This window comes from Halichoeres trimaculatus, unplaced genomic scaffold (assembly GCF_033239565.1).
Source record: "Halichoeres trimaculatus isolate MK-OKI-2021-1 unplaced genomic scaffold, fHalTri1.1 fHalTri1_scaffold_10, whole genome shotgun sequence".
Classification (NCBI taxonomy): domain Eukaryota; kingdom Metazoa; phylum Chordata; class Actinopteri; order Labriformes; family Labridae; genus Halichoeres; species Halichoeres trimaculatus.
In genome coordinates this window covers 13,731,846-13,750,528 of record NW_027437187.1, presented here as the reverse complement: position 1 = coordinate 13,750,528, position 18,683 = coordinate 13,731,846, and the positions used below count along the sequence as shown (strand labels likewise).

The following is an 18,683-nucleotide window of genomic DNA, read 5'->3' as shown; positions in this document are numbered from 1 at the left end:
CATCAGCAGAAGTATGTACCACTTTCATGCATTTTGTGGTGGATTTATAACACTTTGACCGTTTAGTGACAATAGATTTCTCCACATTTCTACAGGAAGCAGAGATGTGTGGGGAACCGGCAGCCAGCGAATGACAGGGGATTACTGTGACATTCATTTGCATATCAAGAATTTTAAGCAGCGAGGGAGAAAATATCGAACCCTCCAGCCTGCAAGGTCATTCAAAAGATAGTTCCTCTTTTTTTCTTCTCTTCATAATTTATTTTGCATATCATGCAGGATGGACACACTGTAGATTAAAAAGGCGGCTTTAGCATATCATGCCATCCCTGATAGGAAGCAGCTCCCACCTAGACTTCTCCTCGACACTGTGCCCACACACACACACACACACACACACACACACACCATCATCATCTTGATTGTTTTTAGACAAACTACAAGCTGGAGAAAAAGAGTGAAAACTGCTGAAGCCTCTAATCCATTCCAAGTTTATCATCTCTTTAGTCTGTTTTTTTTTTAACACCAAAAAATGCTACAAAGACAATGTTTATTAGCTGCCTAGGGCAGAAGATAGTACGAAAAATTAGATCACAAATGAAACATTCTGACCTTCATCTATGACTGCAGAAACGCCTCAGTTTGAGGGATAAACAACTCATTACACACTGAGGACACAGAGTCAAAACAGTCGATTAAAATACGGTATGTCCAGTAATGAATTGTATTATCTTAAAGCAGGAGAGAGAAAAAATAAAACAGTGTGAGGACAGAGGAGAAATAAAAATGTTCTGTTGTTGTTTTCTGTTTAATGTTAATATCAGTCTGTCTGGACTTTAGTTGTGACGGCAACACAAAAAGAATGACTCAAGCTACTTATTGAATAAATTAAGATGTTATCATTACGGTTTGAAACACAAACTGTGCACTGAAAGAAAAATGAACATTTTCATATCAAGGAATCACTCTTTCAAGCTACAATATCAGATTTGTCAACTTTGAAATTAGAAAATACATTTCAAAGAAATCAGAAGTCTGTTCTTAAAGAAACAAACAAAAAAATCTTTAAAAGCTGAATAATAGTCTAGCAAAACTGGTAATGAACCTCACACTGTTATTTTTACACAGTGATACACATCAGATAGGCACAAATATATATGTAAATAATTAAACAAAAACAATAATAATAATAATACACTGAGTGAAAAACTTAAGACTGTTGGACTGTTGTGATTTGATGAGACACCAAAGAAGATTTAAAGAAGGTAAAGAATAAATGATAAAATAAGGACTGAAAAAAACATTATAAAAAATAAATTTCCTTAATAGTTATTAAACTACTATTAAACAAATCACCTAAGTTGTTTTAACAGGTATTTTCTGCATATTAACAGTTTTCCAGCAGTTATTCAATGTGGCTGTCAAATACGAGTACAAGGAGCAAAAACTGACCTTCAGACCCAGCACGATAGATTTCCATTTTTTTGTTTGTCTGTTTTTTCAGCATTTTTGGGAAAAAAAAACGTGCTATGTGATGCATTCAAACAAGTCTTGTTATGCAAAAAGGTCATAGTCAAATCATAAAACAATACCTGTAAAAGTCTCAGATACAGATCTTTATGTTACATTTAAACCCTGTGTTGTTGTTTCTTTTAATTCTGGCAGATGGGTACAATGCACTTTCCCCCTTGTGAACAAGTACACATGTAAACAACTAAAACATCTGTGTCATATCTTTTTTGTTTTGTCTGAAGTTCTTTGCTTATTTATAATTGTTTGACAGGCTTTAAGCATAATGTAAATAAGAGCTAGTGCAGGATAAATTAGAAACATATCAGCTCACAGTTTTATAAAACCTATAGTGTTGATTTCTATGGATTTGGTTCATTCTAAACACCCCAGATCAAGAAATACAATTTTTCCTACTCATGTTTAAAATTTACAGGTCATAATGTGAGGGTAAACTTAAAGGAAAGTTTTTCTTTCTTTTTTTTTTTTTCCTGTAGTTATGAAACTGTATTCAGATGCCTCTCAATTATTCTCTTAACCCTATATTGTCAAATGCATCAAATTTTATACGTGAATTTCAGAGACCTCTATCTCATCAACATAATTAATAGTTTTCTGAAAAAAAAAAGTGTTAAAAATGTTAAACAAAAAAACAACATATTTTACCCGCTTGAGGATTATCACACTACTACAGGCAGCTGTTGTTGTATTTTGTTTTTGTTTTAAATGGCTGCTCTAATGGAATCATCCCCACACTTTTTCAGGAACATCCTCGCTAATTTTCAAGAAAGTGCTGTAAGGATAACATCTAAATTGTTTCCTTTTTTTTTTTTAAGAAATAATGCACATATACTAAAAGCATTCCATTAAAGTTGCCAAAAGCACTTAATGTGTCAAATGTGATTAAAAAAAAATAATAATAACATATGAAGAAAATGATATTGCATTTTTTGTGGTATTAGATAAAGGAGTTACTAAAAAAAAATCTGGCTACTTTTTGATGGGCTGGGCTTAACAGAGTTAAATGCAAAAAAAGACCATCGTCAACATGATGATTGTCTTCTTCTTTAAATCTGTTTTGTTATGTCTGAAAGTTCTGCCAGGGGTTAGGCATCAGACAAAATGACCTCTAAAACCCTGAGATGAAACTAGCTTTGTTTACATTTTCAAAGGCAAAGATCCACATTTGACTTCAAAATGAAATTCTCATAAAAACCATAATTAGCATCAACATTTTATGTACTAATTTGTCCACAGGGGGGTGCTAAACGCAGCAAAAATGTAAGTTCCTTACAGGAGCTTTAACCTCAAGAACACATGTTTTCAACCAGTAAAAATGTCAATGTGTGTGGTAGATTTGTGAAACAGTTGAAGTAAGACTCAAAGAAACAAACTTTTGATTTTCTTCAAGTTGTGGTGCAATAGAAAAATCAACAGGTAAAAGAGAAGGAGAGGGACTTTCATCAGTGCTTAAACTTTAAACACTAACTGTTTTATGGAACTGCAGCTGGTGATGTGTTTCAGGCTAATGTTTGTAATAATTTTCTATTACTTTTTTTTTTATATTAAATATAATCGTAAAATCAAACAGTTTAATCTTATTATACAGTTTGCCTTTCACGTCAGCTCACACTGGGTCTTCACCTGCCATATGTGTATGACTACTGTGGGTATGACGGGCCTTAGAGCAGCAGAGCTCTGGGATTCAGCAGCAGAAACTTGTGGTCCCATGCTGGAGCAGGAGTGTCTAAAAGGCAACAACAGTGAGAAACGTGTGGAATGCCAACACTCCCAGGAGAGATAACACCCTGTTTACCTTTATCCACGCTAATACACACTTTCCCTCTCATCTGTTTACAGCAAACGTCTGATACATGATGATCATTTGGGGATGAACATTAGGGAGTGAAGAGGGGGTGGGGAGAAAAAGAAGAAGAGAAGAAGAAGAGGAAGAAACAATAAAAAGGAAGAAATAGAGGAGGAGATGTATGCTGTTGGGGGAGGAGGATGGATGGAGAGGAGGGGGTTGTTAGTTGGGTTGTTAGTGGTGATGGAGAGACCAGAGGAGGAGAAGGTGGATGGATGGAGGGAGGGAGGGGAGGTGGAGGAGGTGGAGGAGGGGGGGCTTGACGATAAGAGAAAAATTCAGACCGGTCAAAGTTTCCTTTTTGCCAATCGTGCTCCTGATAAAGACAGCGCCTGCTCCGGAGCTGATAGAGGGGCTATCTCCCTCCCTTACTCCCTCCCTCCCTCCTCCATCCTTCTGCCGCGCTCACCCAGCAGTTAGTTTGTGAGGAGGAGAGGAAGGAAGAGGGAAAAAAAAAAAAACGAAGGGCCCTATCAGTGCAGCATCATGGTGCTACCATCAACCAGCCACCGTGCAGCAATTAATATCGCTCCAATTACTGTTAAAGGGACGAGGCTGGGACAGGACGATAATGAACACATCCTCTCTCACCACCAGAGGAATTAAAACACACGTGCACACACACAAACACTCGTAAACACACACACACACACTCAGACGTACATAAAACGTGTGCAGCTTGAAAAGGAAATAATGCAAGATAGTGCGGTAATCTTCTTGCATTGTTTAACTCATTGAAGACAACAGACAGAGAGAAATAAATAACCAAACAAAGCTCGATAAGAGAGGAAATAAATAATAAAATTATGGCGATTTACTTGTTATCTCCTCTTAGCCGTGTGTGTTTGTGTGTGTGTGTGTATGCATATCTGCATGTGTTTGTGTCTTTTAGCTACGTCTTGAATAAATTTTTCTCCGGCCTGTCACTTCCACGTCTCATGTTTAGAGGAAACAGAAGGACAACACAACGGATCCTGAAGAAGAACATCTCCAAGACAAAAACACACAACACATACCCACAGAGCTGCTCTGATCCACTCCGGAGCGTATTGACATTACATTTTAGTGCAGGAACCCCAGTGTTCATGTGCTTTATTTTAGGGAAACATCACAGACGTTACATGACAGGAACCAGAGCGTGTGACCTGAGGGAGTGCGTGGTCGGGGACTGGAGGTTGTGCTGGTGTTTGGAGGTCTAACTTTGTCTAAGGCTTAGCATTTGTGTCACATTATATTTTAAAGATTAAAAATCTATTTTCAAAGCCTTTAATGTTCCATCCTATATCAAAATTTAATGGGGCTTAATTTTCTTGGCACCGTCACCATCCATAGAGACAACATCGCTATATTTATATGTTTTATGAAAACAATACATCAGTTTAAAATAAATTCATACATACAATTCAAAGTGCTGAATTCAGTTATAAGAGGTGCAGTGTGTAGTATCTGTCTGTATATAGCAGAGCACAGCCTCAATAAAAGAATATCATACTCAAGTGTTTGAAATAGTATTCAGTCACATGAAAATAAAAATCCTTTGGATTTTGTTCACTTAAAATTAGCTTTTTATATCCAAATGAGGAGGCTTTTCTTGCCCTGTTGTGTCCCTACCCTTACACAGGATGTGTAACAAGTAACAGAATTTCTTTCACCGATCCCCAAAGATTGTTTTGTTTAAAAGAACAGGTGTCAAAGTTTCTTTTCTTATTGGCTGGAAACTCCTTAATAAGCTGTTTAAGCTTGACAGTAGGATAATCAACGAGTCTCCTTCCTGTAGAAGGGAAAGTTTGCAGTTTGAGGACATTTGAAACAATAGTTATGGATAAAGTTTGTGGTTTTTTTCCCTTAAGTTTGAAATCTTTACTTGATTTCAAGTTTAGGTTGAAAACACCTGAACACAGAATTATTTGTTTCACCTTTTACAACATCATAAAATGCAGGAAAAATGTTTTTGGTAAGATGAAACTGTATTTTTTTTGTTTTGTTTTGTTTTGTTTTTTTCAATCAAGAGTTCCTAATCCTTACAATACTTACATATCTTGATAGTATCTTTTTTTAGGTTATTACCACATTGATGCAAAAGAAAGTCACAGAGTCCCCTTACAAAAGGTCCACTTAATAAAAGAAAAGGGTTTAGATGAACTAAATCTTCCCCACTCTATAAAAAGGTTTGGAACTGACCTTTAATTATACTACCTTTAGGTAACACAATACATCTCTGTGGTTAGCTCACATACCTGGACCCCTCCAATGTGACATCTCCTCCTCTTCCACCCCTGCCTCTTCCTCCTCTCCACCACTGTGTGTAGAAACTTGTTCCTCCCCGTCACCATCTTCATCGTCAGGGCCGCCTCGAGAGTCCTGAGTCCTGGGCTCTAGGGAACATGAAACAAACATCCAGATTAACTTTAGTCAGACATACTAATAACTCATGGCTTCTTTAATTAAAAACTATGGTACTTGATTTTGGAACATCTCATGTATAGACAACAACTGCCAACCTCCAGATACAGAGAACGAAGCCAACATGGAGGTATGAAAAGTGTGGTTCCTCAGTTGGCCCCTTGAGGCTGTCTCCAAAAGTAAGCATCAACTATACACGATAGTTCCCATTGAAAATAACCTATTTCCAGACAAATAAACAAATAAATAAATGATATAAATGATGACAGAGATATTGTGGTGAGGTATTATTCTAATGACAGCAGCATTTGGCACAAAAGTTAGCCAAGTTGTCCACTTCTTAAATAATTGTTCGACCTTTTTTTTTTTCTTTTTTCCAAAGGGGTCGTGCATGGAACCCAAGGTTGTTGCTGGCTTCATCCCTGAGAGGAATTTGTATTGAACATCTGAATGCTACATTAAGATTCTTGGTTACAAACTACTCTCTTCTCCTTCACCTGCAATATAGGCAAAAGTTGACAAACAAGTGACTCAATAGGTATAGAAAAAGTGGTGTGAACTCTCTGTGAAAAGTGACAAAACATGTATGGAACCAGTGGCAACCAATCAATAAACAGCTCTGCTACCTGTACAAATAATTTATTTATTCTGCGAAACATAAATACAGTTAGAAAATAAATTAGCCAGAAAATGTCTAAGCTTTAGGCAAAGACTGTGTGAATGTTGAACTCTGATGATTTGGTGCTTGTCAGCCCCTCCCTCTCTTCCATTTCCACTCTCTTGCTCATAAAAAGTCACCGTTTAATAAAGACCTAAAATAAGCACACAGCAGCAACGTCAAACTCCATGTTTAAGATCGGCCCTTGGTGTTTCTGAACCAAAGGACAACGAGTTGGCTCCGTCCATTTCTTGTACACAGTCGAATGCAGAAACCTGTGTGTCTGTAAATGTGTATAAGTGCCGGATGTGTCTGGGTAGCGGCTGTTCCTGTCTGTAGATCAAAGGCAGCGGTGAAATGACTCCCTGAGCTTTGTAACACAACACCTCGCCATGCAGAGATGGACCCTTTGATTGTCATTGCAACTCTGGAGAATCAAAGACTCATCAGAAACAACGTCTGTACCTTTCTTTTCTGTCAGCTCTTCCTGTTTGTCTTCCATCGGTCGTTCTTTCTCTCTTTCCCACATCCTCCTCTTCTCCTCCCTTCACTGGGTCTCATTGTTGTCATCTTTACCTCCATCTTTCTATCGTTCCATCTCCTCCCCTTCATCCCCTCGGCCTGTCACCTTCAGCAGAGACTGAGGCTGCCTGTGTTCCTCTAATCAGCACTGATATCCCTGCCATTGATCAAGCTGATTACACAGCCTCCTGCTCGCTGATCAAAGAGATCAGTGTGTGGTTCTGCACGTGGCTGGACCTGTGTGTGCATGTATGATGTGTTTATCCAGTGCGTATATGCAAAACGTGAACCCTGAACTTTGGCTGTGAAACCAGTATCAGCCAGTTCATCACACTACTGGGTCCCTCCCTATTAGGAGGACTCATGATTAGCTAGATTAGATTAATAGTTACATCACAGCACCTCAGCTATCCACAGCTATCTGAGCTGAAGATCTCTCTCTTCTTGTTCTCTGCTCTTGCATCATTATCAGACCAAGGGTTAGGCTGACTCAAAAGCTGCCTGCATGCAGACAGTTCACAACCTTTCATTATTAATCTCATTAGCAAGTTTCACCACCACAAATATTTTGTTGTAGCTACATTAACATTTTAAGTATGTTTACAGATTAGTGCTAACTCTAACGTCATGTGTTAGAGAATTAAAAACAACCTCCTGACCCTCAACGTGTCGTTTGACACACTTTATCAGATCAACAAATAAACAGAAGGTGAAATCATCCACAAATGGCACTATGGGTTCAAGGAAACCAGTACATTTGGATTTAAGGAAACAGGTACATGTGTCTGTCTAGATCTCACACAGTTGTATATCCTACTTGTTTAACACAAGGGAAGTCCAAGCATACTTCCATCATTCAGAACAAAGATGCAGAGATGGTCATCACTGTGTGTTCTTCTGACCCCCCAAAAGCCAACCCAACATGCCAAACAACAGCTATTAAATTGCTGCCTCTACCAACCCCAAAAAAGGGCGCTTCCTCAAACAGGAAGTGTATAATTAAAGAAAATGAATGAGGACTATGTGTAAACTGACTCACTTACTGTTTGGACAGGGTGTTAGCTAAGCCATGGTTAGCTGTGTTAAATCCAATAAATTGAAAACCAGTGCTGGATGGCTGTGATCTTTGGACCCTCAGGTATCGCTGCACTGAAAACAGATAGGGCTCTGAGGTGGAATTCACTGCATGGGCTCAAAATCACTTCCAAAAAGTGTCCAAGGTTTATCAGTGAATCAAAGAACACAGGTTGGGAGTGTACAACGCAAACCAAAACATTTTCATGATACAGAAAACAGGTGTAACTTCTATGACCCTGAGCTTATTTAATACCTCTAATGATATCTGAATAGATGGAATGAGTTGACCTGTGTCCACTGTGGGTTACACTTAGGGATGCACGATATTGGATTTTTGCCGATATCCGATATGCCGATATATCAAAACCCCTTTTGGCCGATACCGATACCGTTACCGATACCAATACCGATACCGATAATCACAAGTTTGTTTTTTTCACTGTAAAGAAAGCTAAGTCTATCCTGCACTGGAATTTATATGTTACTCTAATTGTGACGGTCTTATTTGTTTAAGAAACACACATAAAACAAGACAAAAAACATTTGATTTTATCATAAATAAGAAATGTATTATTTTTCAAACTCAAGACATTCAGTATTGAAATACAGAAAAATAATTTCTTTACATCACATGAACTTTAAATGTACGATGCATTTTTAAACATAACCAAGCTGCATTTGATTATTTTAGAGCTACTGTAACAACCTGGTGACAGACACAGAGCTCTGCAGTGCAAATAAATGAAGTGCTACATTTTATTTAAGGAGCTTATTTTTCAGATGGAAAATAATAATAATCCTAACTGAATAGCACCTTATCGTCTGTGCATATCGGCAGAAATGTTCATATCTGCCGATACCGATAAACGTGTTTTTAAGCTTTTATCAGCCGATACCGATATTGTGCCGATAATATCGTGCATCCCTAGTTACACTCTTACTATTAACACGTACCTTCGTACAACCACATTGAAATAGTACATTGAAAAAATTTATAATGAGATTATCAGCGCCAAAGCAGGTTATTTGTAGATACAATTTCTCAGTTCCCTGATCAAATCAGACAGGACTGGATTGATTTACGGCACGTCGGAGTCTCCATGACAACACAACGCCTCCTGACAAAGAGAAATCTGTTTTTTTCTCTGCTGAAATGTGAACACTGGAACTGGACTGTCAAAAAGAAAAAGGACAGAAGAGCAGAAGAAAGCTAAACAGGAGAGTGATAGCATGGGTTAAAGGTTAAAACATGGGTCATAGGCTAAAAAAATCATCAAAAATCAGGAGCTAAAGGCTAAAACTTAGGCTAAACTGTTTGTGATCATTTTCATTCAAACCCACAGTCAGCAGTTATTCTGCAGTGGTCTGTTCAAACTTGAGTCTATCAACAAAATGAAAAGTGAGGTTACGTTAGCTCTGCTTGGTAGAGGGGCACTGACAAGATGTAATGAGGAGTCCCTACATTACAGATATGTGACTTTACAAAGTTTGCTTGTTGCCACATTTCAAAATAGCGCTCTTGTTTCTTTGTATCTGTCTTGAACAAAGAGAAGTACTGCTAAAAAAAAGGTCGTCTCTTCATTTGTTTTTCGAAACAAACACGCCTTGTAAAAAGCTATGTCTTCATGACAGTGTGGAGCAAGTGCTCATGGGAGGCAGAGTCTCATAACACCAGACTCTGCTTCCCTTGCTTGGAGAAAGTGAAGCTTGGAACCAGTTGTCTTTTGCTGAATGTGTGGTTGAATATTTTTGAAAATAGGTTTTAAAATATTTCTTCAGAGATCTGCTGTTATAACCCCAAAAAACTTCAATGAGAAAAAAAAGATAGGATAAGTTATTTTAAAATCTTATTTCCTCATTTCTTGTGTCCATTGTCTAAACCTCCAGTCCTCCTCCTCCTCCTAACTTTTGCCCTCCTTTGCTTCCTCTTTCCTAGCTCCGTTTTGCCACCCCCCCTTTCCCAAATCCCACCCTGTCCTCAGCCACCACCCCGATAACACCTCCGCTGTCTGCACAAAGCCTGTGTTTACCCTTGCATTCCCGCTCCGATAAACAGCGATAACACTCGATCGATAGCAGCCATAAATGACCACGTGACGCCCTCACACTCACACACTGTTATTAATGTAACAGTTGTGAGATTGCGTCTGCATCGTCAAATAAATCAGTACACACACAGAAAGAGAGGCTCACATACACACATCATCCATCTTCACGTCACGTCCACTTTTCCATGCAAAGGCTCATACATACTGTACACACACACACACACACACACACACACACACACACACACACACACACACACACACACACACACACACACACACACACACACACACACACACACACACACACACACCTCCCCCTGCCTAAACAGTGCCATTATTTTCAGCTATAAATCACATTGAATGGCACATTGATTTTATCCTGCAGGGGCTGGAGCGAGGGAGGGGAGCTGGAGACACAGTTATTGCGTTTAATATTATCAATATTATCTCCCATATCATCTCAGACAGGGAGGCAGGTATCAGGAGGAGTCGACAGACACTTTTCTGCCAACCACCCCTTCACTCCTCTCCCTCCCTCACCCTCCCTCCCTCCCCCCAACAGCGAGACAGTCTCCATCAATCTGATAAGCTGAACTTCCCCTGTCACACCTGCAGGGCAAAGTCACCCAACAATCTTGCCTCCTAACTTCTACAACCCTCCAACACAATTCAGAGTCTGTCTTTTGTCTTTCGCATATTTTCTTATTTATCAGCTGGGAACCAGAATATGTGCCAGTTAGGTGTTTGTGCTGTCAGTTTGGTCAGATGAAGCACGGATAAAGCTGACATGATTAAGGTATGTATGGAGCTTTAAGTTTTACAGGAATAACTGTGTCCATGTTGGAATGAGTGAAAGCCAAAGTGTGGCACATCGAAGAGAGAGAGTGGTTGGGACTTATTCTCAGGGAAAATTATCTAAAACTACAAATAAAAGCATATCCTCTTTGCAAATTCTGGAAAATAACATCTTTTGGAGGACTAGTGCCACAGACTTGGTGGCCAAAGGTGGTCATTGGTTCCCCAGGTTTAAATGTTTTCCTTTAAAGTGATACTCCGGGATGGAACAAGTTGGGTCCTATCACAAGGTTTAAGGTAGAAATGACCCCTACAGCAGTGATTTTGTGCAGCAGAAGCCCAGAGTGCACGCACCAAACACCCCCTCCCTGCTCCTCTGCAGGTTTCCTCTGCACTCAGATGGGGCCATATTTTTCTTGATCAAAAACACAAATAAACGGACTCCCACCGCGTTACTTTCACACAAAAACACAGCTAAATAAGGCTCTAGTCCTGGCAGACTACCTGCGTTTGTTTATATCTGGCACGCCGCGAGCTCCTCGTAGCCAGCTGTGGCTCTGCAGCTGAGGTAGCGCCGTTTTACGACACAATGAGAACTAGAGCCTTATTTAGCGGTGTTTTTGTGCAAAAGTAACGCGCTGGAAATTCTCTGAACAAAGCGTGAATGCAGACCAATATAAGATTTTTTCAGTGGGAGTCCGTTTATTTGTGTTTTTGGTCAAGTAAAATATGGCCCCGTCTGAGTGCAGAGGAAACCAGCAGAGGAGCAGGGAGGGGGTGTTTGGTACGTGCGCCCTGGTCTTCTGCTGCACAAAATAACTGCTGTAGGGGTAATTTCTGCCCTAAACCTCGTGATAGGACCCAACTTGTTCCATCCCGGAGTATCACTTTCAGGCCTGTTTCTTTATCTGTACTCATTCTGGAATAAAGCTCCTTGTGCACACCTGCAGTCACTCACAGATGCTTTTTTCACTCTTGTTCCCAACCCCACCCACATTGTGAGAGCTGCCAAGACTGGGCCTTTGTCAGTGCTTGCTACAAAACCTCACAAATACAAATTTGGTTTAAACTTTGGTGAAAATATAACAAGGTGTCCTTCATGAAATATGCCTGAACACTTTTTAATGGAATTCCTATAAATATTACCCTCACTCCAAAGCTTTTTAGTGGTCTTTTACATCTGAATGAAACTCACCAAGTTGTATTATTAGTGTTTTTCACAGGCTTGTGTTTAGAACCTGAACTGGGCCACTCATTAATCTTGTTTCAATCCAGGCTTAAGTCTTCTTTAGTTTGATTTGAGCAGCACAAACACATTCTTACACTTTTATTCGCCCTACTTTTCTTATTCTCACACACTTTTACTTCTTTTTGCAATAAATCACACTATTCAACTATCAACAACTGCCTATAAAGCTGCTTACCTTTCCCTGACAGGATGGTTTGTAACAATCATGATGCTGCCTTAAGATTGTACCTTTTATGCATCACACACACTTTCACAACCATTGATCATTTTCAGATAAAAATTAAAAAAAAAAAATGTGGTTTACAAAAATCATTCCGATTGGTCCAAAAGTGACATGAAGATTGTAAGGTCAACAGGAGGTGACAGAGTGACTAATCAGCCTGAAGTGGATTTTATCAGGCTTCCTGTGATGTCAAAGTCTGATGTCTTGTACCGAAAAGAGTCTTCACTTGTTTCTGCTGCCGTACAGCAATTCTGAGAAAAACACACAAAAAGAGACACCACAACAGAGAAAAACAATTCTTACTGGGTACAGTTGTGTGTGTGGCAAGTGTGTGTGTGAGTTCGTTGTATCAGCATTAATATATCGGCTCAGGTGGAGTAAGGTGTGATGGAGACAACAGAGTGCTTGGTCCTGTGACTAGTAGAATGTGTTTTTCTTGCTCAAGTTATCAGGGCGGTTATCTCCAGTGTGTGTGTGTGTGTGTGTGTGTGTGTGTGTGTGTGTGTGTGTTTGTGTGTGTGTGTGTGTGTGTGTGTGTGTGTGTGTGTGTGTGTGTGTGTCTTTCTCTCTCTCTCCCAGATGGTGGATAAGAGGCCTTGCCTTTATTAGCCAGCACTGGCCCAGATAAAGACCTGGTATTGATCCCAGGTTGAAAGAGCAGGTTCGTCAAACATGGCTGATTTACAGAGAACTGATAATGGCAGCGCCGGGCAACCGAGGAACCCCAGAGAGCAGACAGGGAGAGAAAGACAGAGAGGGAGACAGAAAAGGTGAGAGGGAGTTTTTATGCTTGTCTGTCTGTGCCTGAGTGTGTGTGTGTGTGTGTGTTTCACCATGGGTATGGAGTCATAAGCATGCCAAAAAATAAAAAATGTATGGTTAATCATAGGAAAAAATAAGTTGGTAGAAGTTTAAAAAAAATTAAGGTTTTTGGAAGTAAAAAAAAAAGAGAATGTGAGGCAACAAGGAGAAATCACAAGGTAGTTATCACAGGTAACTTCTCATTATTTTCTAGGTTCAATTTTTTCCAATAAGCACTTTGCTGATTCAGCTAATTGAAGGTTGAGTGAAATACATCCTTTTTTAACTGTTTGTTCTGTTTGTTTTAAAAGTGTCACTTTACTTAACATCATTACTTTCTGTTAAACACCCCTTAGAAAAACTAAGATGTTATTTAAAAGATTTGGGACAGGCCTTCCTCCCAAGCTTTTAATGAAGACACAAAATCTGAAGACAAAACAATCAAATGTGTGCAAAAAAGCATTCTTAATTAAATAATATCTTTTTGATTAAAATCAAAATAAAAAAAATAAATAAAAAAAATACACTGATATTACTATTTATGATTGGTTATTTATCTTTATACTTCAAAAGACTTTTTCATTTATCCATTGTTTCAATTTTATTTTTTCTCTTTTGACTTCCGAGCAGAAACAAAGATACCCCGGCAGTTTGAGATCACCAGAAAATCTTGCTCACATGTTCAGTCAGCCTGAGTTTTCTCATCTTCCTCTGCTTATACAATCTAATACACACATAACCCACTCCTCACCTCAAACACTCCATCACACACACACACACACACACACACACACACACACAGACGCACACACACAGCACAGCTAATCTCTAATCTCGTCTCGATTAGCACCTGACAGAATTTCCATGGGTTTATCAAACCAAGCCAACCAACAGACGCTTATCTCTTCCAGCCCCCAAAATTTCACAAGAGCAGGAATTTTTGAGATTAAAAAACACAGCTAGAGAAATCTTGAATAAGTCAAAAGAATATGACTGAAAACTCTGCTGCTATCACACGGTGCGAGGGGGAGGCTGGGGATAAGAGGTGCACGAGGGGGCAGATTCACTGGAGCCACGATTGAACCCAGAGAATTTTTTTTTGTTCGCTCAGACACAATAAAGCTAAAAGAGTGATACATGTGGGAAAGCTGCGACCTCTGAAAGGTTCCTCAGTGTTTTTGGCCGTCACTGTGTAGCATTAATGTCTCCTGTTAGATAACAGTTTGACAGTCACCGAGAGGACGACTTTGAGTCTGGATGATGAGATAAATCTGGTAATAACCACTAATAACTGTCAGTGAGCTGCACATCTGGAGTGTTTTTGGTGTGCAGGTGAAAAGTGGAGTTTGTTTGTTGTCAGTGTCACAGTACAACACTTGTTCTCGCTTTTCTAGAGAGTTTGCCACATGCAAAGCTTTTCTACACCTTATGGTAAAAGCTACAACAGCGTAACTTTGGCACCCCAGTGTGTGTTCCTACATGACGTCACATTAGCAGAAGCAGAAGTAGCTCGGCATGTAAACAAAGAGGTGTGGTGCATATGTTCTGTTAGCGCTAATGTTACACAACTGAAGGTACAAACACTCAGGAAGAATCTACAACTTAATCTCACATCATTTTAAACCCTCTGTGTCTGAATCCTGTAACACTTTCTTCTGCTCGACTTTTCCTCTTTCCTTCTCTTCTTACCTTCATTGAACAGAGGTGTGTACGGCGGTGGGCTGGAGCTGTCACCCTCTGCTGAATCATCAGGGTCTGAGGCTCCGCCCTCCTCTCCTGATAGGCTAAGATTGTCCAGTGTGTTCTCTTCACCGCCATCGAGATCCCCGAGGGAACCTGTTGGAGGAAAGAGAGGGGAATATCAACACTTGGATCTGTAGTTGTGCAGTTCAATCTACTTCTACCAGCTCCTTCTCTGCAGGTCTGAAACACCTGAAGAAGTGGAACTGAGTGAGATGGAATTTAAAGACACCTGGAATTATAAAATAACGCTCTGATAAAAAGAGGAACTCCAGTATTCTAGACCAGGGCTTTGTGTAAACCCTGGCCTCACAGTTGGCACATTAAAACTGCTGAGTGTAAATGACTCGAAGGTACAAAGCTTCTGAATTGATGCAATAGACTCCTTTAGATGGCAGCGACAAGGCTGTAAAGTTGCATCATATTTTGCGGGGTCACTGTGCTGAATCACTGTTTTTCTACGATAAGTGTTTATTCTATGACAGGCTCATGTTGATCTTTCTACGTGACATTTAAGAGAAAGTTTTCTAGAGATCAACTTCTTCTTCCTCTTTTTTAACCAAAAACACCATTGAAACCACTTTTCAAATCACCAAACTCAGCTGACCATAAAATCCTCTTATTAAACCACACATGCAGAAAAAAAGGCTGCTTTAACTCACTATTAGTTTGTGTTTGATGCTCCCTCTCAGGACAAGTCATAAAGACACACTAACAAACTCTTCAAAGAAGCTACAAGTTGTGCACAGTTTGGCCTCATGTGTATGAATTGTGACAGCCACTGAGCTGCTTTACAAGTGAACCACCCCTTGGTGGGTCTCAAAACAGTCTGGTACTACTATTCTGGGAGTCACAGGCTGAGAACAGATTCATAAACATACCAAGTGATTTTAAGTCGTCACATCTTGTATCACAGACACAGATGGTAAGGGAAATGGATGAGACAGAGATAACCTTTAAAGTCTGACACTGATCAACCACAGAGACCAGTAAACAGCAGCTAAACTGTTCAACCCCTGGATGCTTCATATTTGGTGTTGTCTCTCTGTCTGCAGAGCAGCACAACTGAGCATGCTCAGTCAGTCTGTGTTAACTTTGTTATTGTGGAGGATGATTGAAAGCTGTTTTTAGGAGGCCTTTGTCCTTGTTGGCATAAAGATGTTTATAAAAACGAAATTAACTCCCCCTGTCACTGAATCATTTTTTGATGCTAGTAAAAAACTTCATCCCATAATAATTGGGATGTCCCGATACAATTCAGATTTTTTTATTTTGAGTATCTGCCAATCCCGATATTTCCCGATCTGATTTTTCAGCAATGCATTAGGAAAAAAGAAAAGAAAAAAAAACTCCTACAAGTTGTCCTTTGAGTTTTTTTTATTTTATTTAAATTAAGATATCATTCTGGCCGACATGGATATAGCTTTTTTTCTCCACTTAGTGCAGCATTGGATCAACAAAATAAAAATACAGCTTCTCAGTGGTGCACCACAAGATTACCTTGTATGTGTGTGACAATAAGGTTGCAATTTCTTGTTTGCAATTTCGTTATACTTGTTATAATAACAAATAAAGTTCTATTCTAAAATGAATGATGATGTGCTGTTTTCCACATTTTAATTTAGAAAAAAAGAACTAAGGCCCCAGGCTTTTTCCGATTCCCTCTCTCGGATTTCCGATCGTTGAAAAATGCCTTGATCAGCCCCAATTCGGATCACGTGATCGGATCGGGACATCCCTACATAATAATGAATAATTGTACAGTCAAGTCATCATTTTCTAACATTTAACCAATGTATAGAGTATTTCACTTAATCATACAAGCCCTACACATTTTTTATGATATAAAAGTTTGTTTTATGACTGTTCATCATCCACGCCACTTTGGTAACCAGGAAATAAGTTAAACATCATTTTAATGCAATTTTACAATACATCTTAAGAGTTAAGATCTAGAGTCACCCCATCATTGTGGAGCTGCACATTTGTCCTGGCTGATGATTTTGCAGCCTGTGCTACTGAAACAAACCACTACAGTAAATCAACGCACATCCTTATGTAAGTGTTTCATCCTATGTCAAAAAAAAAGGTATAAAGTAGGGATGCATGATATTGGATTTTTGCCGATATCCGATATGCCGATATATCGGAACCCCTTTTGGCCGATACCGATACCGATAATCACAAGTTTGTTTGTTTTTTTCACTGTAAAGAAAGCTAAGTCTATCCTGAACTAGAATTTATATGTTACTCTTATTGTGACGGTCTTATTTGTTTAAGAAACACATAAAACAAGACAAAAAAACATTTGATTTTGCCATAAATAAGAAATGTATTATTTTTTCAAACTCAAGACATTCAGTATTGAAATACAGAAAAATAATTTCTTTACATCACATGAACTTTAAATGTACAATGCATTTTTAAACATAACCAAGTTGCATTTGATTATTTTAGAGCTACTGTAACAACCTGGTGACAGACACAGAGCCCTGCAGTGCAGATAAATGAAGTGCTACATTTTATTTAAGGAGCCTATTTTTCAGATGGAAAATAATAATAATCCTAACTGAATAGCACATTATCGGCTGTGCATATCGGCAGAAATTTTCATATCTGCCGATACCGATAAACGTGTTTTTAAGCTTTTATCAGCCAATGCTGATATTGTGCCGACAATATCGTGCATCCCTAGTATAAAGAAAAAGGAGGAAAGATTAAAAATATCACTGTCACACTGCACTTATTTTGTACTTTGCACATGAATAGTGTAGTTGTGAAGGAAGCTTCCTAAAGCACAGGACAGAAGAGATCTCAGACAAAATTACTGGATGCTGTTTCACTCCAGGTCTGCAAACAGAGAGAGGGATTGGAGTTTAATTGTCATCCCCTGGGTGTTGAGTCTAAACCGCACAGTGCAGGAAGGTTAAAAACTCAAAGAGAAGTGAAATTGTTAAACAAGCTACTTATGATTTTATGCACCAAAGAAAGGGAGGGGAAAAGTACCCTAAACACGCTGATCCATTTCTCTCTTCTTCTTTTCTTCCTCTTTTTTTTTTTTTTTATAACTGGACTCATTCAAAAAATGGTTTCAAGAATTGGACACGCTGAACGGTCTAATCCAGAAGATTAATAGCAGGGAGCCAAGGGGGACCTTAAAGCCAAATTACAGTATACCTAAAATTGTAGCTAAAAGAGTGATTAGTGCGGGGCTGATCTGTATCAATTACAGTTTCATAATCCCTGCTGACCATAGTAATTATACAGTACTTTTGATCTATTTTAGCCTGTTTGAAGATTACATCCAAAAACGGAGTCAGTTAATATGGATTTAATGTGACTTTTTTAAATTGCTTCATTAATAATAGTCCTCCTATAAGATGAATACAGCAGGCTGCGTGACGGTGCATTAGGAGCCCCTTTGAAACCTTCCAATACACATGATTATTGTATTTACAGGCTGTTTGTGTGTATATCTAAAGACTGACTCATAGTTATTAGTGTTTCAAGGCTTGCTGATTATGAAAAGGCATGTTCATCTGCAGCGGATGACAAGCTCGATTCTCCCGAGAGGACGCCATGATAGAATTATTAATTCAGGGTAACCATTTCTTTTAAGAGGATTAGGGATGAAGCTGAATGTGCTGCTGACTGCCGAGGGAAAAAACAAGTCACGTACACAATAATGATGTACTGGAAAGTCAAGGAGGGTGGGCACATTGTTTTTGAATAACTAAATCAGAGTGAAATGAATACAGGGAGAGAACCATTTCCCGCCTTTCTCCCCC

The 18,683-nt window shown here is 39.1% G+C and overlaps 1 protein-coding gene across 1 annotated transcript in view; it reads right to left on the bottom strand.

Moving 5' to 3' along the window:
• The window catches only part of zfpm1 (zinc finger protein, FOG family member 1), a 128,101-nt gene that overhangs the window by 53,490 nt on the left and 55,928 nt on the right, over window positions 1-18,683 (bottom strand). Inside the window, exons 2-3 of the mRNA XM_074678029.1 lie at window positions 14,845-14,991; window positions 5,614-5,751 (exon numbers count right to left, since the gene is read on the bottom strand). Coding sequence (XP_074534130.1) covers window positions 5,614-5,751; window positions 14,845-14,991 — 285 coding nt within the window. The remainder of the gene's footprint in view (window positions 1-5,613; window positions 5,752-14,844; window positions 14,992-18,683) is intronic.